We start from the raw sequence: 25,267 nt of genomic DNA on the forward strand, positions 1-25,267 counted from the left end.
TAAAATATTTTTTTTTGTTCATCTCACATATCTTTATAAAAGTGCCAGATTTTTTTTTTCAAATAGAAATATACATAATTAATTAGCTTATAATATAGATAACGATGTAATGAAGAAAATGACTCGTCGAAAACAATTTTTAAATAGTACTTCAGACAATTTTTGGACCAATATTTCAGAAGTTCTAAACATTTTTACAACTAGACGGGAGGAAGACTTTGAAATACCTAGTATTAAAAATAGCAACTCTTGCGCCAATTATTTTTTCATAAAAATCACTTTTTTATGTTACAAAGTAGCACCCTTTAATACTACCCTATACCTTCTTATATTAGTAATAATATAGCATTTTTATGTAAATTTAATTTAATTTGCTACATATTATAAAATAAAACAGGTATAACATGCCTGTTTGACGTTAATTTATCAACTATTATTTGGTTTTAACTAAAAACCAAATAAAAATATATATATATTGACTTCCAACAACTACATCTAGAAATCATTTAGAAAAAAAATTATAGTGTGTAAGAAGCAAACCTTTGGAAATTTCCTTAATATCTGCTGTACTGTAACCACGGACAAATAACTTTAACAGTTTTACACAAATGAGGTAATACTTATAGAGCAATTCCATAAATTTAATGACGTTTACATTTTTTTACCAATGATTTAATTAAGATGACTCCACAATTAAATTTCTACAACAAAAATATTGATTATAAAATTTATTCGTAAAAAGATGCATTTTTAAAACTAATTAGAGGTATAAATAATAACAATTTACTAAAGTCAAAAATTGAAAACAAAATATTATGTAATCAGAATGCAATGAATGATACACTAACAGCATTATTAAAACTAACAAATTACTAAAAAGATTCGAAAAAAGTGTTAAAGCGGTATGCAACCGGAAAATTGTTTGTTTTTTTTATATAACTTTCAGCTTCTTCGTTATTATTCCACCAATCCAAACCCTATAACGCGTTCAAATCTAGTTTGGTGTACGAGCACCAACCATTAAACCTCGATGATATTCCTGGAGATTTTACCTTTGAAATCTCAACGCCATTCAATTCTTACTTTATTTCGGAAAATAAAAACGCTAAACAGTTATTTATAAAATAATATTTATAACTTCGTATCCATATCTGCTGGAACATTGAACTTTTCTTCAATGTAAATATAACTATCACACAATAGTGAGTACGAGTCCGTGTTCTGAAAAAATATTCTGATTTCATCATCTTTGTCCAGAGTGGTTAACGAAAAGAGTAAATAAGAATGATACTACATTCGAGTTATTCTACAATCTTCTACTTACCCTTCAGTGACGTTCAAATAAGCGTCTTCGTTATATTTAGAGAGCTTTATAAAACAAATGATAGCATGATTTAATTTAGTTAGTTTTGGTTTGATGTGTTTTCCTTTGACTGGTGCCCGACGAGTGATTGTGTTCGAGACAGTTGGTTTTACAGTAGCCGACTTTTTTTTATTATTGGTGATATAAAATTTAAAAAGCCAGCTTTAAAGTATAAACAAACGGTAATCGGTTCCTCACAGAAGTTGATTAATTTATGTTTTTAATCCCTCAAAACAACGTTTACTTTTGAAAGGGACATAGTGTTGAGTGAATTATAAATCATATGTGTAGGGGCACTTTAATAATCCTGTAACCTGACACGACCGCAGGAAAACATTCGTGGATCATCTGATTGGGTACTCCGTCATTGAATAAACTTATAATAAAATTACAATCGACTTTTATATAGTTCATTCTCAATATGCTTATCAAGTGTTGCGACTCATGTTCAACATTAACTTCACATACTTTTCTTTCGAATCCCAATTATTCAGCTATGGAATCTTTTCAGGTGAAGTCGATTGCAAAATAACAAAATATTACACACTTTAATGTTTGTTTAATGGCTTTCAAATGAAACGTTGTGAAACCTGTTATATTTTTTATAGATCATTCTAAACTACTCAACTCATATACTTCAGTGGGTAAATAGTAGTATATTAACTTTTTTAGTGTATCGATGAGGGATACGGTATTGCAACCGGGTTCAACATTTGGAATCGAATGGTAGGAGTTTAAATTAGAAAGACCTAATTTTTGTATTGTGCCCAATATAAATATCTCAAATGGTGGGAATATGCCACAAAACAATTTTCTACTGTTTCCGTTTTAAGTAAAGCGGTCTTGTTCACTCCTCCATAGCTCGCAGTGCTGTCCGTGGAGATCCCGCTTAAGGACTCCATGACTTATCTGTGCCTGGTCCCCAGTTTGGGCGGATACTCTTGAGTATTCGTCCAAAAACCATGAAGCCTTGCTCAGAGTGCAGAGACGGATGGCGATCCGGACAGTTTTGGCGTACCGAACGGTGTACGGATTGGCGGCCAGTATCTTGTCTTCACTATCGCCTGCAAACCTACCCGCCAAGCGCTGGTTTAGGCCGGCGCCTTAGGTATTTGTGTTTAATTTTTTATGTTTATATGTATTGTAAGTTATTTACCCCCTCGCAAAGTCCTGCCCCCCACCACCACGAGGTGCAAACCCGGGCAACAGTTCCCACTCCGGGATCCGGCTAACGGGGGAGGCCACATCACGTTGTGAATCAGCTCTTGATTGATTTCGGGCTGATTCACAATAAAGCATTCCACTTTTAGTACTATGGAATTCCTACATAGACAAACGATTTAACCGTACACTGAAAACTAGTTTTCAGAGAGCTTACGGCACGTGGTACACACAATTGGATTTCATTGTTAGCTGTTATAGTGAATGGTTACAATCGTTCGAAACACCGTAGCATAGGAATGACACCGGTTAAAGCTGACCATAACCTCTCATCAGAAAAATTATCCGCAAGAAGGATAGCGCATCGCTAGTCAAATGGCTTAAAATTGATAGTTTACAAAACAGTAAAATAAATACAAGTTTTAAAAAAAAATAAAACTCATTCGTAGCTCAGTAATTGTCGTGTTCAGTAATACTGCTGACAGTGAAAAGATTGTAAGCATTTTAAGATTTGAATCTACAGTATGCTCAATCAAAAACGCTCTTCAAAAATCAACACGTCAAATCCTATGTTAATGAATCAAATTGCCAAAGTCGAAAAACACTATTCAGTATTTGTAGACAGAATCAGTGTTTTAATCTTAAATTTGACTCAGAATTCAAAACATCAATTTTTTTAATCCTCGAAACATTACTATCAGCGTTAGTGAAACGCGTTGAAGAAATAGAACACAAAGAATTGCCAACGTTTGCTAACCGAATCAATAAAAAAATCGTTTTTTCCTTTTCAAAAAGCACTAAAGAAATAGAATTTTCAATCATTTTGCTCAAAATTACTAACGAAGCAAATACACAACGCGTTAAAGTTGACAAAGCGGATTGTTGAAATCGAAAAACAGTTGTCAACGTTGAAAGACCGAGTTTATTATACCACAAAATAGACTACTCAACTATGGAATAAAGTGGCTGAAACCGATACTCTAGTTTCTTTATTCAAGAAGAAAATTGGAGAAATAGAGTTATCGTTATAGAAGAAAAACGAATCGTAAAAATTATGACATCGATAATAATAGATATCCAGTGTGTAGTTGATGGAAATAATATATACTTGATAAAAGAAATGTCCGCGATCACTACCGATGCGCTGGCGGTTCAGCACTGGACTTTTAAACGCAAGCCCTTTGTCAAAAGTTGTACCAGTATATCAGTCGAATCTCGGGCGGTAAACTATTGGTTGCTACGATACTATCATCAGCTATTAGCGGAATGCGGTGATAATGGATTCCGAGAAGTCGGTAGAATATTAGGTTTGTTGAGGGTCAAAATAATTTACGTGAAACAGGAATGAAAACGTAATATAATCAAGGAATACGTTCTTGACGTCAACGTCGTCAACATGGAGGCCCAAGGTTGTCCAAGGTTGATACAGCTAGTCAACAATAATGATCTTCACATCATCACATATATTGACTATAACTTTTTAGGCCACGGTCAATAAATATTTGTTAATCTTAGACCAGTCAGGCTATTATAAAGAGTAATAAATATTATATTATAATAATTTAAAAACTCATGCATTGATACCATGAAAAATATACACTTAATACCTAAAAATTAATAATGCTATAAATTTAAAACTTAAGAAAATTTATAAAATTTTTACAAAATTTTCATTGTATAACTGATACGAAAAAAGTCCCCTTTTTGTTAGCGTGTGTTAGTTGACAACTAGAACAACCTATGTGCAAGTTTATGAAATGTATTTATTTTTAAAATATGTTTAAATAACGCAGTCTTTCAAAGACATTTTCAAAAGTCAAGTTGAAAAAGTTAATTTTTTGTGCAAAAGTTGCTATTTTAAAACGTTCCCTGTAGGCAAGTAGAAAGTTAGGTTTTCAAAAACATTACATCAGATGAATAAAAAATGCTTAAGTATTTATAGAAATGAAAGTTATTTTTATTCATTCAAATTTAAAAAAGTTATGGCAGTTATAGTAAAAAAAGTTAAAAAATATCGAACACTTTTGGAAGGATTTCTCTCATTTACGGAAAACCAGAAACATTTTATTGGTTGTTAATAGAAATGTCTTAGACTAGATATAGTTTGTGATCTATTGATCTATCGTTGAAAAAAATCGGTCTGAGAAAAAGTGGTGACAGACTTAAAAAAAAACACATTATAGTATAATTAATACCTTTGTAGATTCGTATCGATGCTAAAAAATCTTCTTCACTCAAATTAAAATTCTAATTTGCCCCTCGATTAACAAAAATAAATAGGAATACGAATGTTTTACTAATTTAATTAACAAAACATTTATAAAATTTTATCGTTTATCAATTAATTTCCTTATACATTTTTTTATGATATAAAAAATAGAGTTACGAATTTTCAAAATTCTATTTGTACATATACATTGTGGTTACATGAGCTATTTATATGTATAGCAATTAAACGGTAATTTCAAAACAAAACCATTTATATACATTGAGCAAATATACAGGGTGTTCAGTAAATAAGGAAACGAATTTCTATTGTACTCATTGTTTGTAACAATTTAACCGTTTCCTAACTTACTGAACACTCTGTATACATTCGGGTAACAATGGGATACCGCCTTATTACTACACGTACTAACACCATTAAAACAAATAATTTATATATTTCCCTACATACTGAGTTGAGCTTTTCTCTACCACATAATCTCTCACATGCATAAAACCATAAACGTGCATGTTGCGTAACTGGACTCGCATTATTACACGGCTAGGGCGCAATAATTCAAAGTATTGTTATTATGATTAGTTCAAAAACTGTATACTCACTTTATTTATAATTACATTTTTATATGACTATTATTCGTTTTTTCGTTTTCTAATGGTTTTTTAGTTTTCTAAATTTTTGTATAAACAAAAATGGAAATATTTATGCAAAAAATTAATTTATTCTTTTTCCGACTATTTAACTAGTAGAAATCGATCAAAGTGTACATTAAAGCTGTGAATTACTTTTATTTTTTGTAATTATTACAAAATTACTTAATTTTAATTTGTTTATTTTAAAGCTACTGAGATATTTTCGGTAGCTCTACGATACAGTTCAGGTGAGGAAAAAATCAAGCTTTGAATAAATAATAAAAAGCTATTAAAATAGCTCGAAAAATTACTGCTAGAGTTCGCTCAGGTGTTTATGACTGCTTATTTCTTTTTACAATTCCAGAATCTTTGTATAATCTATTGTATAATTTTAATATAAGATATATCACATATTCCTGGATTTACGACAAACTACTACTAATAATAAATTATTAATAGAAAATGTATAATTTTAAATGAAAAATGTAAAAAACTTAATTCATTTTTTGAAAATAAAATTATTTTAATTGAAAATCGTTAAAAATAGAAAAATTAGTTATTATTAAGCAAAACGGTTATTAAATACTTTTTAATTAATTTTGGACAAAAATAAATATATTTTGTATAATTCATCTTTTTAATTAAAAAATTTTTTTGTTAAATAAAAATCTATAAGTTTTGTATAAAAGTTTAGTTGTTTTAGTTTCGATTCAAAGCTAAGAAGATATTGGTTTTGTGATGTTGTGTTTATTATTATGTTTGTCAATGAAAATTATCAGTTCTTACTGGACCTATTTTAATGATCAATATGTAAAAAGAATACGATTTTAATATAGATAAACTTTCCAGAGCCAAAAAAATAAAAAATACCCCTTAATTTTAGAAATTTAAAATTTATCTAGTACTTTAATTTTTTTTAACCCGATTTTTGAAAATGTTCCGAAAAGTCTGCAACTTCTAAATGATATCAAACTAAATTTTTTAAAGTATACAATATTAAAAAAAAAAAAAAAACTAACATTTGTTCTACTAAGGCCATTAAGCAAAAAAAAAAATAAGCAAATTTATATTTGATTTTTAAAAATGTTTTAGAAGGTCTGACAATATCTAACAAATACTAAATTAAAGATTTTTAAGAGTACTTTATAATGAAAAAATAAAAACGTCTTGATTATTGTTCTACTAGTTAAATCGGCTATCAAAGCAAAAAAATAACATTTTTTTTATTGAAGCAAATAATTATAAAAATTTCGAGTGAAACTTTAAATCATAGAAATTGTAAAATTAATATATTATAATATTTAACAGATTTACGAATCGTACATCGAAACGCTTTTTATGATTGTGATTTTTATAATATCACTGTTAGATATCATCTATCCCACTGTGCATAGATTTTTAAATCGAATTATTATAAAACACAATGTTTAGCACTTATTATTTCAATTTTATTAAAATCGAAATTATATGACATATAGGCCATCAAAATTGGCCTAGTGGAAACCGAGTTTTTACATTAACAGACACTATAAAAAAGTTATCATGATAAAATCAATAGCTTCTCAGCTTTGCATTGAAGCCAAAAATATTATCTGGCTAAGTACTCGCTCAGTAGTCGCTAAAAATTTACGTAGAAAATTAGAAAAAGAAAAAAACAGATGAATAAAATAAAGATTTATATCTCCTAACACAATTTATTGAAAATTGCAGCAAAATCTGTTTTTTATCATATACAAAAACTGGCCAAGTATTACATAATACGAATAAAGAATAAATATTGCTCATAAAAGTGAGATTAAATTTTATTAATAAAAGAAATAGCAAACTTGTCCACAATTTAGACACCAATACTTTTTGAACTTTCTTTGTGGGAAAGGCGTTGAGACTTGACCAACTTTCACAGGGAAATTATTTTATTGTATTTTCTAAGAACTAAAAATTAAAAAATCTAATAAGGTATATCAATAGCTGCTATAAAAAGTATATTATGTATGTATGCTTTTTTCATACTAGTAAAAATAAACAAAAAATATAACGTAAATATATAAAAGCAATTCCTATGGGATTGCATACACATGCGTAAGGGAAAGAGTAGCCAAAAAGTTTTCCTTGTATGAGGCCATTAGTGAATCACACTAGGGATTCCTACAAATGACACTTCACCCTCAGAGTTACTGTTACAATGCCCATTTACATTTTTGTTGTATTTTCCACTTTATTATTGTATCGATTAATTTTTTTTTATTAAAAAAAATAGATTTCATAATCTATATTTTATACTAATTAATAATAATTACAAATAAGTATCAAATATGTATGCAATTTTTGCAGAGTTGAAAATTTTTATTAATAGTTCAAATGAACCAATTTTATTCTAATTGAACTAATATAATCATCAAATATTGGAAAAAAATCCCTTAATTTTAGAAATTTAGATAAATATAGTAAATAGAAAATTTGATAAAGATTTAAATAGCGATTTTGTTTAGATTGAATTACTGACAGGAACTTATATAATTACTATTAACGTAAATTTATAAAAAAAATCTTTATTTCATAAAATACACTTATTACATTTTTTGTATTTTATCGTAATAAGTCATTTTAATAGAAATATTAATAATTTCTACGTAACTCTTGGTGTTTAAATATATGTTATACTTGAAAAAGGTAAGCTTTTTGAAGTATTCATTGATATGATAATAGGTTTCAACTACAAAATTAAATAATTTTACTTGATATTTTTTAATTTTTTACACTGTTTGTGTATGCTACTACCGGTCTTAATATTCAAACAATTTTGGTAACATGTTACCTAAATTTAATTTTTAAAAAATTATTTTTGGTTACACCTGAATTTAACAATTCATTTTTTCAATTAAAATAAATTTTTAAAATACGCTCAATTGAGTAAGGTTTTTATAATAAATTTTGATTAGTCTTTTGGTAAAAGTTAATTAAAAAATTATTTAAATACTGAATATTTTATTTATAGAATCTTTTTAATACTAAGAGTTATTAATTTTTATTACGATAAAAATGAAAAACAAATAATGATTTTTTGCAATGGTTATTTTTACACATATCATCATTCATAATTACCAAAAAATTATTTCCTGAAAAATTTTGCATCGAGTACTTTAATTTTTATGTGCATTTGTCAGAAAAATAACGTAATATATAATTACTTTATGATTTTTTATAATTTTTACGTAAATATTACAATTTTAAATTATTGAATAGCAATTTTACAATTCATATATTATACTTATAAATCATAGAGGTACTACTAATCAGAATATAATTAAGGAAATAGAAGTTGCTATTCAAATAATCCATCAATTTCTTAAAATTAAACTCTATTTATAGTTTTGCATTGAAGCGTTTTTTATGATAGTGATTTTAATCACTTTTAAAATACTTTAGAGGTTAAAATAATTAACCATGAGAGTCTACATATATAATGAAAAATAATATGGTTGTTATTACATTAAGACACCCATGTTTGCTCAATTGCTTTAATATTTTTTAAATTTAATTAATGAAAAATAAAAACAGAGATGGGTTTGGTTGGATTTTTTGGTCGAATACCCCCTAATCCGCCCTTGAATGTAAACGTATGTGTTTTAAAATTTTCCATTAAAGTCAAGCATCACCAAAATTGCTCAACTTTGATGCAAAAAAGTCAAAATTTTAAGTAATAATGTTGGTGTTAACTTATGGTGTGTTCAGTAACTGTACCAATTACTCTAAATACAATATATTAACCAGTAGTTTAATTAGAAAATGTGAAACCCAACCCAACCAATCTTAAACATACCCTCGATTTTTTTTTAGCTTCCATGCAAAGCTNAATGTTGGTGTTAACTTATGGTGTGTTCAGTAACTGTACCAATTACTCTAAATACAATATATTAACTAGTAGTTTAATTAGAAAATGTGAAACCCAACCCAACCAATCTTAAACATACCCTCGATTTTTTTTTAGCTTCCATGCAAAGCTGAGAAGTTATTTAAATTTTACATTTAAAGTTTTTTTTTTTTGTGAAACTTAAACAAACTATTCACATTTAAAACACTGAAATATATTGAACAATACTTACAAAAAAATCCATATACACGATTTAAGCACATACATTTTTAATTTAACAATAAATAAAAATACATAATATTTCTCATGTAAAATTTATGAATTAGAGTTGCAAAAATAACATTTTAATTGTAATGAGGTTAATTGAAACAATACACTATGGTCAATTTAATACAGCACAACATCAACATACTGATAAAAGATAACAAATGGCGTGCACCCTAAGCAACGTCACGGCACAAACTGCGTGCTTGCCTGCGCCCCGCGATTTTCGTTCTAGAAAAAAAATCTTAATATAGGGGTTGTTGTGTTCCGATAGCAACGGTAGCAGCAGTAAGTTATTACCACTAGTCCACGTAACACCCGCGTGTAATCTAAATTATAATTTCTAACTTAAATAAAAAAAGGTGGTGCACTAACTCGTTTAGTTAACGAAATATTTTTATTTAACTATTTAGCTGATATACCGACGCCCCAGTTCAAAACTGCAACTACTCGAAAAATCAAATTTTCCTGTATAATAAATTTAAAAGAATGTTTACATACCTCCAATGTAAAATTTAATTAAAAAAATGTACTCTATTATAAAATCAATTAATATTGATTTAGATTTATAAACTTTAAATTTTAAATAATAAATTACAACTTAGAGATCAAAACTCAACATCTAAATTTTTTGAGTTGTTGCAGTTTTAAACTGGAGCGTCGGTTTACGGTAAATTAGGTGGTCAAACATGTTCTGACAATTCTAATAATTTTAATCCAGATTATATTTGGATTACTTTTTTTTTAATAATTGTTATACGACAGAGCTATAAAAATTTTATAATAAATAATATTTTTTTAATTCATTGAAGAAAATTTCAAGATAGTCATTTTATAAAATAGATTTTAAGAAAAAATTCGGCAAAAAAATATCTTATTTATTTTAAGTAGTAAATTTTGTGTAGCATTTGAATTTTCAAGTATTCTTTTTACAATTTCAAACAAATATGAATTGAAAATAGTATAGAAGAAAACGTAATATTTTCACGTTAAGTAAAGGTTATAGGTGTAAAAATTGTACAAAATTCCTTACATATTTATTTTTATACTTCATAATATTAGCCCATAGTTGTATTCAACTGCACTTAGTTACAATGTTGCTTGTCTAAAAATGTACATTGATAAATATTATATAAATTATTAGTAATTAGTATAAAAATTAATAGTCCAATACTCGTGAATGCGATCACCGGCACACAAAATATTAACAATTATTATATTGTTTCTCAATAAAGACTTATTTTCTGTTTAACTATTTGATGTTGTCTTTCATATTACACACAACAAATTGGCGATGAGGAAAACGTTCCTTAGGTCATTCTATATTTAAATATGTGATTGTAATGACTATTAATTATAAATCAAGTTGGAATGGATTACCGTTTTTGAGTCAAGTTGACAAATTTATTTTTGGCGAATAAAATCGAAAATGAAGTATATAAGAAAGCCACATTGCTATCTTCTGTCAGTAAAGAAATTCATACGTTTTATATAGCTTATGTGTAACTAACACACCAGCTTCAAACATGCAATACATTGATAAACCTTTTAAATTAATACTATAAACCGGTTAAATCATATTTCGCGTTTAGCTATATATTTTATCTGTCAAAACAACGTACTGATGAAACAGTGACAGAATGGGGTGCTCGTGTTAAAAATCTTGGATTATAAAACAAATTGTCGTTAAAATTAATCCCTGTTATACGGAATATATTTGTAGTAAGAATGAGTGCTGTCAAAATACAAGGGCAACTAATAAAAAAAAATGCATTTGATCTAAAAACTATGTACACAAATCTCATGGACATAGCGACTACTAAGGAAACTACCATGAGAGAAAAAAAATTCTTCGAAACAGATGAACATTTTGACATTTATTTTAAAAATGTAATAATAACTAAATATTATTATTTATTAATCAAACTTATTTTGACTAACTTTTATAACAGCAAGAAAAATATAATTAAACAACATTGATACATTATGAAATATTTGAAAAATAGTAAATAAAATTCTTAAAGTATAATAAAAATGAGATATAATATGCATTATAAAGTATAACAAAATGAAATATAATATGCATTATTTTTATAATTTATTAATAGGAGTAATTTTACAAATATTAAAAACTTTCACTTTATACTCATTTACTTCTCAAAATAAGTATTTAAAATCAAAACTTAGAAAGTTTAGGTAAAATAAGTACTAGTTCTTAATCAAATTAATTATTATAAAATCGGAACAAAATCATGACATGGTTTATTTTTTAAAGCAAACTTTATCGTTTATGTTTAAGTTCATAATTTTTTTTTAATATTTTCACATTTTTTATGATTTAAAATAAAAATATTTTATATAATTAAATAGTATTTAATCATATTACTATATTTCTTGTATATTTAAGTTTAATATACAACATTTATTTTTGATAATAAAGCGTCAGATTTATAATTACAACATTGACTATTATCTATTTTTAAAAATATCGTAGTCAAACAGTACTTAAAAATGTAAACATCATCACATGGTATCATAGGTTGCCTAAATTTCTTAAAATATTATCATTAACATTGTAACTGATATATATATATATATATTTTTTTTCATTGACTTTGCACATTTATAATAATAATAATAATTTATTAACATCCATAAGGGTAAATAAGGCATATTACAATAAAATTTTGTAGAAATTACAATACGTATTTATTTTTGAAGAATACAACATTTTTATGTATATCATTAATTATAATTTTGTACATTATACATTTATTACAAATATGATAATTTTAGTTAACAAAAAAACATTTATGTCTAAGTTTAGACTCATTATCATAGTCAAAATTTATATTAATAATAATGCAACTTCGTTCGACTTAAAGATTTGTTAAAACCATATGATATACTGTTGCATGACATGTGGAATGAAGATTTGGTAAGGAATGATGATATGTGTTACCTTAATTGATTTAAAAACTGAAGTAATAAAACTTTTTATAAAAAGAAGGAAAAATACCCTTCTTAAAGAGTATTTATAAAGGTCTATGAATCTTGGTACTAATATTTTCATCAATATTATAATATATTAATAACGATTTTACTTGCAAATGATTTTTAACTTCAAAAAAAAAATTTTTTCACAATGATTTTGGAGGAAAATTAAAAGAATGATCATGTAACTGCTTTTCACTTATAGTAAGATACCGATGATTGGATCATCGTAACTAGTTTTGGTTGTAGAAATGAATTAAAGCCCAAAAGAAAGCGATTTTTCAATTTAAAATGAACTCGTTAATTTTTAGTTTTTACCCATTAAATAGTTAAGTTTATTTAGTTCCTATTATACTTTAATAAAACAAAATAATATTAATTTTTAGACAAAAATTATTGTCTTTTATTATTTGATAATACATTTTCTAAGTCAATGCGGTCCTGGAATATTATTTTCCCGAAAACTATTAATTGAAAATATATTTTACTGATTAATATTTTCCTTATCAATGTCTATCAGAGTAGATAAAGTTTTGAAAAATAATATTCCTATCATTTATGATTCCTTTTAAATAACGATCTTTAAAATATCATTCCTTTAGATATTGTTCCATGATAAACTATTCCGTATAATTTACATTCTGATAAGTATTTTCTTGATTCGTACAGCTCTCCGACAGTTATATTTTGGGTTGTTCTACGCGATCCTAATAATAGTTAATTTATTCTGTTGTTCAATTTAAACAGTATTTTTTATCTTTTATCAAAAATGTAAACTGCAATTGTTCATTATTTACGATAATTAATAAACGCAATTCATTAAAAAACAGAACAAATAAACCTATTATTCTGAAATTATAATTACCATTATTTATTAATTCTGTGTAACATTGATTGTGTTACATTCAAAAATGGAAAAAAAAATAATATGTATACCTGGTAAGACCTTTTATATGTTTCTTGTAATAGAACTGAAGATAATAAAACATATAATTATTATTTAAATACTTTGTAACACCCAAGTTTATTATATCATAAATTATTTTACTATTTTTGAACGAAATAGGTCAACGTTTATGTCGACTAGATCCATCTTATACTTTGGGAAAAGGAACATACAAAAGACAAGAATATATCTTTTCTAGTTTAGCAGGAATTGTGAACATCGATAAAAGGGAGAATGTAAAGTTACTAACTATTTATTACTCAAAAAAAAATAAAATAAAAATATATTTAAACAACTTTCAGATATCTGTCATAGAAGTTCTAAGTAAAGATCAAACAATTGTTCCAGCACCAGGCAATATTGTTACAGCAATGGTTCGTAAGAATTCAATTAAAAATATACTGATAATTTAATTCAGTTTAATTTCTTTATATATTAATACATTTTAAATTCATAAAATTTTTTTACTAAATTACTGTATTTATGGAAATTGATAACTCTTCAATTGAGTATTACTTATATCAGTGATAAATACAAAATTTTGTTATTTAAAAATCTTAAACAATGCTATTTTAAGGTAATAAATTCAATATTTTGTATAGCTATCTCAATTATAGATAGCTATTGTACATGTAGAACTGTAGTAAGGGGGAAGGCGAAAAATTAAGAAATTATAATTATATTTTAATAATATAGAAAACTTATCTAATAACAAAAATAAAACGAAATAATGTATTACTCTATTATTAGGACAAGTTATAAAAAATAATTTTATTGTTGAAATAAATAACGACGTATCATCCTATTAAATTGTGTTTTTGGTCAAATTTATCATCATTACATAGTTTTAAAATGTATGAATATAAAATATCTTAATAATAAAACACAATTTTATACTTAAAAACAGCTAACTAAAACTGGAAACTTACATAGAAAAAGTAGACATTTTCAACATAACTTTTAAAAATGTTCAGGAAGTCCTGCATCCTTTAAATATCTATTAAATAAAAAATAATATAATATACTACAAGTTAAAAAAAACAAAATTTCTTCATTAACTTATTCTCTACACTGAAATTTTTAAAGCTAGCTTGAATAATACTTTACATTATTGGTTTTTGTATATTAGTTAGTGATAGTTTAGTTCAATGATAATCCTATGACATTACGTTACCATTTTTCTATGTACAAAATATTACTTTTAATTTTTATTGTCAAAACTAAAATTAAAAATCTCATCATTTATTTTTCTATTTTTTAGATAACCACACTAAATCAAGATATGTGTAAATGTTTAATTACGAGTGTTAGTGGACACGAGTTAAATGAAACATATAGAGGAAGTATAAGAAAACAGGATGTTCGGACAAAAGAAATAGATAAAATTGAAATGTTACAATGTTTTAGACCAGGAGACATAATTTTAGCTAAAATTGTAAGTCAGTTTGTTTTTTTTTTCAGGGAAACTAAGAGAGTTTTAAATGTGTGTTAATACAGTTTTTATAAATGTTCCTAGAGTAAATGATTTGTTACAAACTTCATCCTATTTTATGTATACTTACTATTCTAATGTAAAATAAGAATTAATTAGTGTAGTTAAATTAATTTTTGACATTTTTTATCAACATTTTTCTTATCATAGCTTCCAATGACTGAAGCCCACACTTTCAAATTAACTACAGCTGAAAATGAACTTGGTGTAGTTATAGCATGTAGTGAATACGGTAAGTTATTCTGTTTTATTTGTCTTATTCTAAAAATACTATGCAATATTATTTTTAGGACATCCAATGATTCCTTTAAGTTGGACTGAAATGCAGTGTACAAAAACGGGTACTGTAGAATGTCGTAAAGTTGCTAAAATTGTTCAAGAAAATTTCAAAGGATCGTTCTGAAAAATCTTTATCATATATGTATACCAATATTTTTTTTTTTATAGAATACTGACAAATAAAAACAAATATTTGAAAAGAAAAATTTTAACAAAGTTTATTACATTTTATTCCATCACTACATGGTGAAATAAAACAAGTATACGTCAAGATACTGGAGTTTTAATTTGATTTAATTTTTTTATTTGAGCAAGTTTATAAAACTCTTGTAGTTCTTCTTCAAAAGTAACTTGCTCAGGACTTTGCGTTTTTACCACTGCAGGAGGTTGATTATAACTGTACCAATCAGTTAACCACTCGTCATCTAAATATTAAATTGAAAAAAAAATTATACATAAATTTTTTTTTTTATCGATCAAATGAAACATAAAACCTACTCAGTCAATAACATCTTAGAGTATATTATAGAGATATAATTTTATTTTTGTTGGGCCTCCCTATTTTCTCTATTTTAAGCATTGCTTTTCAGATAGAAAAATAATATATATAAAGAATAGAACAAATCTAACTAACAATTCTTATAACTGTTAAATTTTTTTTTTTTAACAATTTTTGTATTCTTACACTAGGTTAAAAACATTTTTTTTATTATTAGTTTTTAATAATAAAAAATACTTTTTTTTAATTTTTCAATTTATAAAGCTTTACTTATAAATGTGATGGATTGATAACAACTTTAAGATATGTACATATTGGGTTACAAACAATTTAATAAGTACTTATCGTAAAGTTGTTAATAAAAAATCTCATAAAAGGCTATTTCAAAATTTTGAAAATAAAAAAAATAGTTTATATTTTTCTTATAGTATTAAATAAAAATAAAAAAACAGCACAATGCTTAGATGGATGAGTGGAGTGATTAGAGAAGACAGGATAAGGAACGAATTTATAAGAGGGAGTATAGGTGTAGCGTCGTGGATAAGATGAGAGAAAATAGACTTTGATGGTTTGGTCATGTTAGTTATGAGAAGAGATGAATTGGAAGCTGTAAAATCAGTTATGGAACTTAATGTTGAAGAAAGAAAAGGTAGACGAAGACAAAAAAAGAAATGGAAGGATATTATTGAATGTGATATGAAGACAGCTGATGTAAACGTAGATGAGGTGGGAGGTCATGTCAAGTGGAAGTTTAAGATAAGGGTGGACAACCCCAAGTAGTTAGGATTAAGGCGAAGAAAAAAAAAGAACAATATATATTTTTTTACTTCAAACACTGATTTCTCATAGAAGAAAAGTCTATTTATTTAAAAGCTTTAATTTGGTATAAGTTAGAAGTTGTAAATCTTTTTGAAGAATTTTTAAAAAACAAATTGAAAAGATTTTTTTTACATTACATTTTTATAAAAAAAAAACAAACCAAAAGAAAGTTTATCATCTCTAGTATATATTATTAGAATTTCATTGAGATCAGAGCTTTCAAAAAAGTTATAGCAGTTTTAAAATGGAATGTTTTTTTAATTTTTACAAATGTCATTTTTTTAGGTGGGGTATTTTAAGTTTTTTTTAATTTCCGAAATTGAGGGGTAACTTCAATTTTTTGGCATTGTAAGGTTCATCTACATTAAAATTGGGTTCTTTTGGCATATTAAACATTAAAATCGGTCCAATTAAAGTTGATAGATTAATATGGACAAACATAAAAAAAAACTCTCACCATTATAATGTTTTAAAAATTAATGAATTTCAACAAAATTCTACTTATATTAAAAGTTATAAGTAGTTAATAGTTAGGTCTGCGACGCCACTCAGTATTTACAGGGTGAATCGTTTATCATAAGCCACTCGAGTATTCTCAAAATAAATACAATGTTAAAAAAAAATATTTTTTATTTCTTTAGTTGCATATAATTTTTCATTTATCAGCTAATAAGTCCCCTAAAACTTAATGGATTTCAGCTTTTTTTTTTTTTTGAAATGGGAAAATACACATTTGACGAGCTTAAAAACAGAATATAACTGGTCTATAACAACTTTAGGACCAGTACTTTTGAAGTTGCTCTCATTTTTATATCTAGCCGAGAAGAAGAATATGGTCGGGAATTGACTAATGATAAAATTAGCAGCGCCCAATTCTCATCTCTTCCAGTCATAACTAAAATTGTTAATAACTTCTAAGATACTGATTTAATAGTTGTTATTAACCAATTCTGTTCTAAATTATATCATCTATTTTATAAGCTAGTTAAATATGTATGTTGCCATTTAAATATATAAAGTTTGTAATCCTTTAAAAGGGATAATTCTAAAAAGCAGTTATTAGTTAATAATTGAAGAAATATAAAAACAATTTAAACTAAATAAACTTTTGATCGAATAAATATTTTATGTGACTTTTTTTAATAATTTATGCACTTTAAGACTACATGATACTGTAATGGTAAAAATAACAAGTAGTTGAGATAAAATTTATCTTTAAAATTATAGTATGCAAAATGAGCTTTTATTTAACATATGTTTAAAGAACGAAATTATTTTGAGAAAATTTTAAAACAATTAACTTTTTGTGCAAAAATTACTATTTAGAATCTCCCCAATTGACAGGTTTAAATCGTTCAAAAATTTTATACCAAATGAAAAATAAATACCTAAATTATTTATAGAAAAAATTGATTTGGTTCATTCATTTTTCAAAAAGTTACAACAGTTTAAAAAAAAAGATTTAAAAAAAAGTCAACATTTATCAATTTAAATAATTGTAATTTTTTTGGAGATTTCACTCATTTACAAAAGACATGGACATTTTTACAATTTTTAAGGAAAATGTCATCAACTACATATGCTTCTTCTTCTTTTAAATCATTGTTAAAAAAAAATTGTTGAGAGTTAAGTTATAAGTAGTAACAGACGTGCACAAAAAAATAATAATAAACGCATAACAATAAAGTTTATACATTCTTAGCATTGCATTGAAGCTAAAATAACAAAAAAAAATTAAACAGTTACTTTTTGGACTTTTTTCTTACAAAAATTGTTAGTGAATAACAACAATTTTAGGACGAGTATTTATTGAGTTATTAGCATTTTAATACACAAAGTGACTATGTAGTACTGATAAGTATAGCTCGTACTGGTGTATATTTATAATGCTTAATCTACTCGTACTATATACTCACCTATATATTAAAATGCTAGTAATTTATTAAATACTAAACTTAAAATCATTGTAAGAAAATTTTAAAAAATGGCTATTTTGAAAAAAATAGTTTTATATTTATTATTTAAAAGAAGTAATAAAAGTTCTAACATAATCTAAGAATGCATAAATTAAAAAAAAAAATAACGCAAAATATTTAGTAGATCAAAATTTAGACATATTATATATAGTTATTTGTAGTTGGTGAGTTTTGACAAGAATTCAATAATATAAATATACTCACCTAGATCATAATAAGGTGTTTGGGTTTGTTTGCGTTCACCAAATCTAATATCAAGTTGAACTTGATTTTGATCATCATTTCCATGGTTAATTGCTCTTTCAGCTTCAGACTTTTCAGAGTATGTTACAAAAGCATAATATACACGAAAACTAAAATAATTTTGAACAAAATTTTAAATAAAAATATAATTGAAATAGACTCAGATAATTACTCAGGTTTTTTGTGTAATGTAAGAGATTGTATTGTTCCAAATTCTTTAAAACGATTGTACAAGTAACGTTTGCCATATTTTATCGGTATTTGTCCAACATATACGACTCTTTTCTGTTCTTTTGGTCTATATAATTATTGTATTCAATAATTGTATATATTCTTACATCGTAAATTTGTAACACTTAATACAAATTTGCATTACCTTTGATTAGTACTACGCATATTTTGACTATACTGTCCACTTAAAGGCAAATCTACTCTACTACGGTAATATTCCTCAGAATTGGAAAGTATTGAAGACGTTCGGCTATTTTTATTACAATAATCAGACCTACAAGAAAATGTATATAATAAGTTTTTTCAACTAATATTTATTAATAAAATTCAAACCTAGATGAATTACGAAGATATGATGTGTAAGATCTAGATTGATAATTTTTTTTGGTAATTTTTTCATCTTTTTTTAAATGTAAAGGATCATCATTTTTTATATGAGATTTATCATTTGAATCATTTGAATTTACTATAAAATTTAAGTAAAATACAATTAATTTAAAAAATATATAAAAAGTATAGAATTGATTACCTTTAATGTCTTTGTTCTCCACTTCACTTCCCTTTAAAAATCTTGATGTTTTAGCAATTTCTGAAGCTAAACACAACATGAGAATAATAAAATTAAATAAAATTAAAAACATTTTTTTTTTTTACCAAATGAAGATGGAAGCAACTTTTTTATATATTCAATTTTCATTCTCTTTTTTTGAAGTTCATCATCTTCATCACTTCTAACTCTCACATGAGGTTTTTGTTTTTCTATGTTTTCCATTTTTCTTTTTTGACCAATAAAGTGTTCAGCAGTATTACGATCAAACTCTCTTTTAATAGCTTCTAACTTGTGATTATCTGTTGTTACATTAGCATCTAATTCTTCATTAATTTCTAAAATTATTATGACATAAGTGAACTATGTTTTAATGGGGAGGGGTCTAGGTATTTAATGAAAATCACCTATAGGTTTTATTAAGTCTTTTCCTCTTTTAGCTCTAAATTCCTCCCAAGAAATTTTTTTTTTTTCAGTTTCTAAAATCATTTCTTTCTTTATATCATTAGCAGAAGAAAACTTTAGAGTACTTTCAACAGGAACATTTTCAGTTTTTATAATAACTTCTTCTTTTACAATAGTAGTAACATTGTCTTCTGAACTTTGTGATTCTGTAGATACTCCAGTCCAATAATTTTGTTGTACATCTGACTCAAGTTTAGAGGGATTTTCTACATTGAGACTGTGAGTGTTCATTTTCATTGCATAATTATTTTGTTCGACTATTTCTTCAACTGGCTCAGTTTTTACTTCACATTTTAATTTAGATGTTTCAACTTTTAAAGAAATATTTTTTGGTAAAATTAAATTAGTCTCATGGAATGGATTGTGAAGTAAGCTATGGACATCATCAGAATTAATATCAGGTTTTATTGCAGTTCTATTAATGCCTAGCTTTGAATTCACAAAATTAGGTGCATTTATGGACAAAGGAGTATTAGTTTTAGTATTTTTTATTCTATTTCCATTATTATACACTTCATCTAGGGAATTTTCAGCTGAATAACATTGCGTTAAAGATTCTTCTTTTTCAATTTTAATAGTAAGTTTACAGTCTTTATTGTCTAAAAAAATTATTAACACAAAAACTTTAAGTAATTATCAAACAATAATTATTTTAATAAGCCTGAAAATTAATTAAAACATTTTGAAGTTGATATTCAGTAAAAAAAACATGAAAAATTTATTTGTTAATATAGTTCATTATTTAAGAATTAAATTCAAATATTAATTAAGTAATAAAAATGGGGTATAATGTGGAACAGTGGACAATTTATATGCTGTCATGCTCTAAAAGTTTATTGCTTTTATCAATTGAATGAATTGGGTTTGTGACACAATTTACTATAGTTTATCAACTTAATTTTTGAAAATTAATGAAAGATTAAATTATATAAAATGAAACCATATTGAGACAAAATCCTACCAAAAATATTAATTCAATATTATTCCATCAAAATCACTAAGTTTAATAGAAACTTGTCCTAAACATAACTATTCATTGCCATGATTATGATTTAACATAACAACTAGTGGTGTTTTAATAAAATAAGTACAAAGTATATAAGAAGACTCTTTTAACGCTAGCCACTTAATTACTCTTAAAGCATTAAGTTTTTTGAAAATATTTTTTTCAGTCTATGTTAGTAACATATGTATTTCCATTTATCTATCCTAAAATAATTTCTAGTTTCTTCCCTTAAATCTTATAACGGTGTTAACTTTATTTTTTTAGTGGCAACTTACATATTAATATAATTTATGAAATAAAAAATTACTGGTTGATAACAACTTTTGGACAAATACTTCAGAAGTTACTTATTTTCATACCTACACAAGAAGAAGAGTACGACTAGGAAATAACTAGTGATAAAATAGCAGCACCCACTCCTCACTTCTAGTCATTACTTTAAATTGTTAATAACTTCTGAAATACTGGTTCAAAAATTGTTATCAACTAAAACGTCATTTTTTATTTTATAAGCTTATTTTTTTTAATGGTAACAATATTGCCATTTAAAAAAATGAAGTTCACACCCCTATAAGATATAAGGAATGAACCTGAAAATTATTATATAACAGCTCAATGGAAATACATGTGAAACTAACAAAAACCCAGATCTTTTTTATCAAAAGACCTTGTATTTTAAGAGAAATTGTGTGGATAGAGTAAAAAGAATCACTCTGTACAATGTACATTTAGCAAATTTGTACAATGTATATGACATTTTATACAGAGTAAACACTTGTTCTAATATTATAGGCTATATACCCTTCAAAACACCATGTATTAAATTAAAATTAATTAATCATTACCATTGGTACTAAATAGTTCTTGATCAAAAAGTTCTGAAAAGCTCATGTTTTGGCAGTCTTCTGGAAGTTCAAAACCAGTATTATATCTTGAAACTCTGTTCACATAAATGTTTTAATTAAAGTTAATAATTATATTAATTATATCACTTTCAACAGTAAAGCAGTTTTGTTTTTCATTAGAAGAGATATTTTTTTAGAAATATTATTAAATTAGAGGAGAATAACACATTGATACTTTAATAATAATAGCTTGTAAATACAATTTTTTAAAAATTACTATTGAAGTAAATAAGAGATTTAGTGTATGTAATTATTATGTATGATATCATCACATAAATACAATTTTTCTTTTAGTTTTGTTACTAATATTTTTTTTAAAGATAAGACAATAAATATATTTTTTAAATTAAAACAGTACAAATGAAATGTATATGTAATATAATTAATCAATTTTTTGTCCCTCCTGAAAAATGTTTAAAAAGTAATTACATTCCAATTCTACTAAAGTACCAAAATGATGGGATAGACGTTTAATATGGGACATTTCAAAATCTCTAAGAAGACATACATATAGATGATTATGAAAATAAATTAATGTATATACTTAAAATTGTTTGTTAACAAAAACTATTATTATATTTGGGCAATTTCTTCTATTAAAATAGAAAAAGAAAAAATTAATAATTATATAAAATGATGCAATCATAATTTAAGAAGATATCGTCTTTATTATTATAAAATAAACTATAAATTTTACATGAAGCTTTATAGACTGAGAATTCTAAATTATATAATTCATCATAAATAAACCCATTGGCAGATAAAAAATTTAAAACATTTTTTTTGTTATTATATATAGGGCTCTAGACATTACATGTTTATAAAATTTGTTTTAATCATTCTAAGTACATCACTGATAAATAGATATTCATATTCAATTAAACTGATGTATACTACGGAGAAGGTTGAGTACAGTGCACTATTAATGTCTTCTGCGATAGGAACATGATGCTTTTTACGAAAATGGTCATACATCTGTATGAAAATGGAAAGACAAATGGAAGAGACGGGATAAAAATGGTTTTGTAGCTATTAATAGGTTGAAAAGGAAGATAAAACTTATTAAATAAATTTTACTTACGAAGAATAGTATGAGTCAAAAATATAATCTAAGTTAACTTGGTTGGTAAGCTCATTCATCTAGAAGAAAAAAAAAAGTTATCAATATATACAAAGAGAGGATTTATATGCATTTATAAATATTGTTAAGTTATTCCAAACATAATCAACCAGTACAAATTTGTATTGGATTAAAAGTTTAGTATTATGATCTAACTAAGGTCATTTTATTTAAGGTGATTAGGGGATACATTCACTTTTAAAACAAAAAAATATACTATGCTACTGTATATTCCAATAATAAATTTTCACAAACTTGTGTCCCTTTCAAATGGCTAAAAAAAAATTATAAATGCATATAAATTCGCTCTCTAAAATAGGTATAAAGTGATTCAATCTAACACAATAAAACAAATAACTTCAAACAAATCAATTAGTTTTTGTTCATTTTTTTTGTTTAGATAAAGTAGACGTTTCATCTTAAAAATGTTTATATCAGTTTTTTTAATTTTAAAAAAGTTGACATTGTTTAAACTTAAAAAAAAAATTGATTGATGAATAATTAATTTTGGATAGAAATTTAAATTTAAGAGTATGTATGACAAACATTTAATGTAGTACATAATATTAAGCAATGGCTAACAAGGTTACCTATAACTTTTTCAAGTAAAAAATAAAAATAAATAATGATAAAATTTGAAATTACTTATATATCAATAATCATTAAAAAAAAATATTAAATAAAAACGAGTTAATTCATTAGAAGTTTTTGACTTGTTATAATATATTTAATTATTCTGTAAGTAAGTTTATTATTAAATCAATATTTAAATCAATAACAACCTCAGCCATGTCATACGTAGTAGGTTGGTCACTAAATGAAAAACAATCTTTAGAAGAGGACCTATAAAAAAAAAGACCCATTTACTGACATAAAATTACCTATAAATTTTTAAATTGAGACTTACTCAAAAAAGTCTGAATACATATTGTTGTAAAAACAGAAAGTATAATTATCTTGCAAGTACTTTTAATTAATACCTATATTATAATTATAGATATATAATAAATTTATGCATTAATATATCTATACAAATTGTTTGAATACAAAAAAAAACTGACACTACCATAAATTAATTTATAAAAAAAGGCATTTGTTATATATCTTTTAAAAATAAACACTTCAAACAATAATTGATATCTCACAACTTTTTTTAACGCAGACTTACCCTAACCTTAGTCTTTAAGGCTATGTAGTGATACGACTGACAGATTCAATCGAATCGAAAACAGATACAATTTGTTATTAATTCCAAAGTTTTGTTTTTTTAATGGATATTTAATGTTTAGCACAATTACACATTTCACGGCTTATCGCTTTCGGGTTGCTGTTGATGGCGCGCTTCTAATGTTCAAATAATATTGAGGCACAAATATTTTGGAACAGCTTGGTTTAGGAACTAGTATACGGGATTTATAAACTAATTTTCAATATAATAAATTACAATGTATTAAGGTTAAACCTAGCTATTTCAATAGCCGACACAACAGTCTCCGTTTTTGTCAAAATATTGTTCTTGCTTCTTCCAATGACCAACCACACGTGGTTATTATATAAAATATTATCTCACTATATATCTGATAAGAAGTAAAATTCGTTAACGCATAGATATAGATAATAAGTTAGGTTGCTAACTAGCTTATATTACGTGTGTTCGTTGGTGAAGCCGAAAAGCCGCCATTTTTTTTAAATACGAACTTTTTTTCAATACTTCGTGCACAAATTATTTTGTTATCAGAGCAAAAATGTTCTTGATAACATGAATATTTGTATACTTAATATAGAAAATATGTTCAAAAAAATGGCGGCTATTTGGCTTCAGTTGTTATCAGATATTTGCAAATTAGTTTATTCCTTATACCTATGACATAATATGATAGTAAATATAACCATGGATAGGGATGTTATATTGGAAGAATTATATTGATATTTTTACTCGCTATCAAATCGTATTTATAAATCAATTTTAGTAAAAATATCGAAAAAAAGTATCGATATTTACTTGTATTGATACCTATTAAAACATTTATTTTATTTATATACCCTAATCAGATGTAATACTGTTTGCATCTTATATAACATATATTGACAAGAAAAAGAAAACGTACCATTAAGGTAGATCATTAAAATATCTTTTCACCGCGTTTAAAATATATGACCCAAACGCTTACTTCAATTATGTTGAACGATAGGATTGCTGCCTACCCGATGAAAGCTCAAAAATCTAGTG

The 25,267-nt window shown here is 25.5% G+C and overlaps 3 protein-coding genes across 9 annotated transcripts in view; 1 reads left to right on the forward strand and 2 right to left on the reverse strand.

The window, feature by feature from the left end:
* The window catches only part of LOC126894865 (uncharacterized), a 71,396-nt gene extending 61,695 nt beyond the window's left edge, over positions 1 to 9,701 (reverse strand). The window contains exon 1 of the mRNA XM_050666168.1: positions 9,484 to 9,701. The gene's annotated coding sequence lies outside the window, so the exon portion shown is untranslated. The remainder of the gene's footprint in view (positions 1 to 9,483) is intronic.
* A 3,401-nt stretch (positions 9,702 to 13,102) lies between these two features.
* On the forward strand, positions 13,103 to 15,432 carry LOC126906790 (exosome complex component CSL4). Its single transcript, XM_050687645.1, has 6 exons — positions 13,103 to 13,448; positions 13,576 to 13,691; positions 13,758 to 13,829; positions 14,717 to 14,890; positions 15,098 to 15,179; positions 15,238 to 15,432. Exons 1-6 carry the CDS (start codon positions 13,421 to 13,423, stop codon positions 15,348 to 15,350), a joined length of 585 nt encoding a protein of 194 aa, XP_050543602.1. The 5' UTR covers positions 13,103 to 13,420; the 3' UTR covers positions 15,351 to 15,432.
* LOC126906753 (peroxisome proliferator-activated receptor gamma coactivator 1-alpha-like) lies at positions 15,419 to 24,626 on the reverse strand. 7 transcript variants are annotated; one of them, XM_050687591.1, is made up of 13 exons: positions 24,212 to 24,626; positions 23,945 to 24,017; positions 23,820 to 23,880; positions 22,999 to 23,057; positions 21,858 to 21,952; positions 19,949 to 20,605; positions 19,649 to 19,879; positions 19,524 to 19,589; positions 19,328 to 19,460; positions 19,140 to 19,268; positions 18,936 to 19,061; positions 18,725 to 18,873; positions 15,419 to 15,651 (listed from the first exon to the last, which is right to left on the reverse strand). In XM_050687591.1, exons 2-13 carry the CDS (start codon positions 23,962 to 23,964, stop codon positions 15,494 to 15,496), a joined length of 1,884 nt encoding a protein of 627 aa, XP_050543548.1. In that variant the 5' UTR covers positions 23,965 to 24,017; positions 24,212 to 24,626; the 3' UTR covers positions 15,419 to 15,493. The 7 variants fall into 7 exon arrangements, with proteins under 7 accessions (XP_050543548.1, XP_050543539.1, XP_050543588.1 ...); XM_050687582.1 differs by having other exon boundaries at positions 24,206 to 24,625; XM_050687631.1 differs by having other exon boundaries at positions 19,949 to 20,317; positions 24,206 to 24,624.
* Positions 24,627 to 25,267: the final 641 nt, after the last annotated feature.

This window comes from Daktulosphaira vitifoliae, unplaced genomic scaffold (assembly GCF_025091365.1).
Source record: "Daktulosphaira vitifoliae isolate Bord-2020 unplaced genomic scaffold, ASM2509136v1 Scaffold_1, whole genome shotgun sequence".
Lineage (NCBI taxonomy): Eukaryota > Metazoa > Arthropoda > Insecta > Hemiptera > Phylloxeridae > Daktulosphaira > Daktulosphaira vitifoliae.

What these genes read in the sequence shown, in the direction of transcription:
- LOC126906790 (XM_050687645.1), top strand. Translation starts at nt 13,421, where the DNA reads ATGGAAAAAAAAATAATATGTATACCTG. An exon ending in AAAAATAATATGTATACCTG is followed by an intron (nt 13,449 to 13,575) that starts GTAAGACCTTTT and finishes TGAACGAAATAG; the next exon opens with GTCAACGTTTATGTCGACTA. An exon ending in GCAATATTGTTACAGCAATG is followed by an intron (nt 13,830 to 14,716) that starts GTTCGTAAGAAT and finishes TCTATTTTTTAG; the next exon opens with ATAACCACACTAAATCAAGA.
- LOC126906753 (XM_050687591.1), bottom strand. Translation starts at nt 23,964, where the DNA reads ATGTATTCAGACTTTTTTGA. An exon ending in GGAGAACAAAGACATTAAAG is followed by an intron (nt 19,461 to 19,523) that starts GTAATCAATTCT and finishes TAAATTTTATAG; the next exon opens with TAAATTCAAATGATTCAAAT. An exon ending in ATGCGTAGTACTAATCAAAG is followed by an intron (nt 19,062 to 19,139) that starts GTAATGCAAATT and finishes ATAATTATATAG; the next exon opens with ACCAAAAGAACAGAAAAGAG.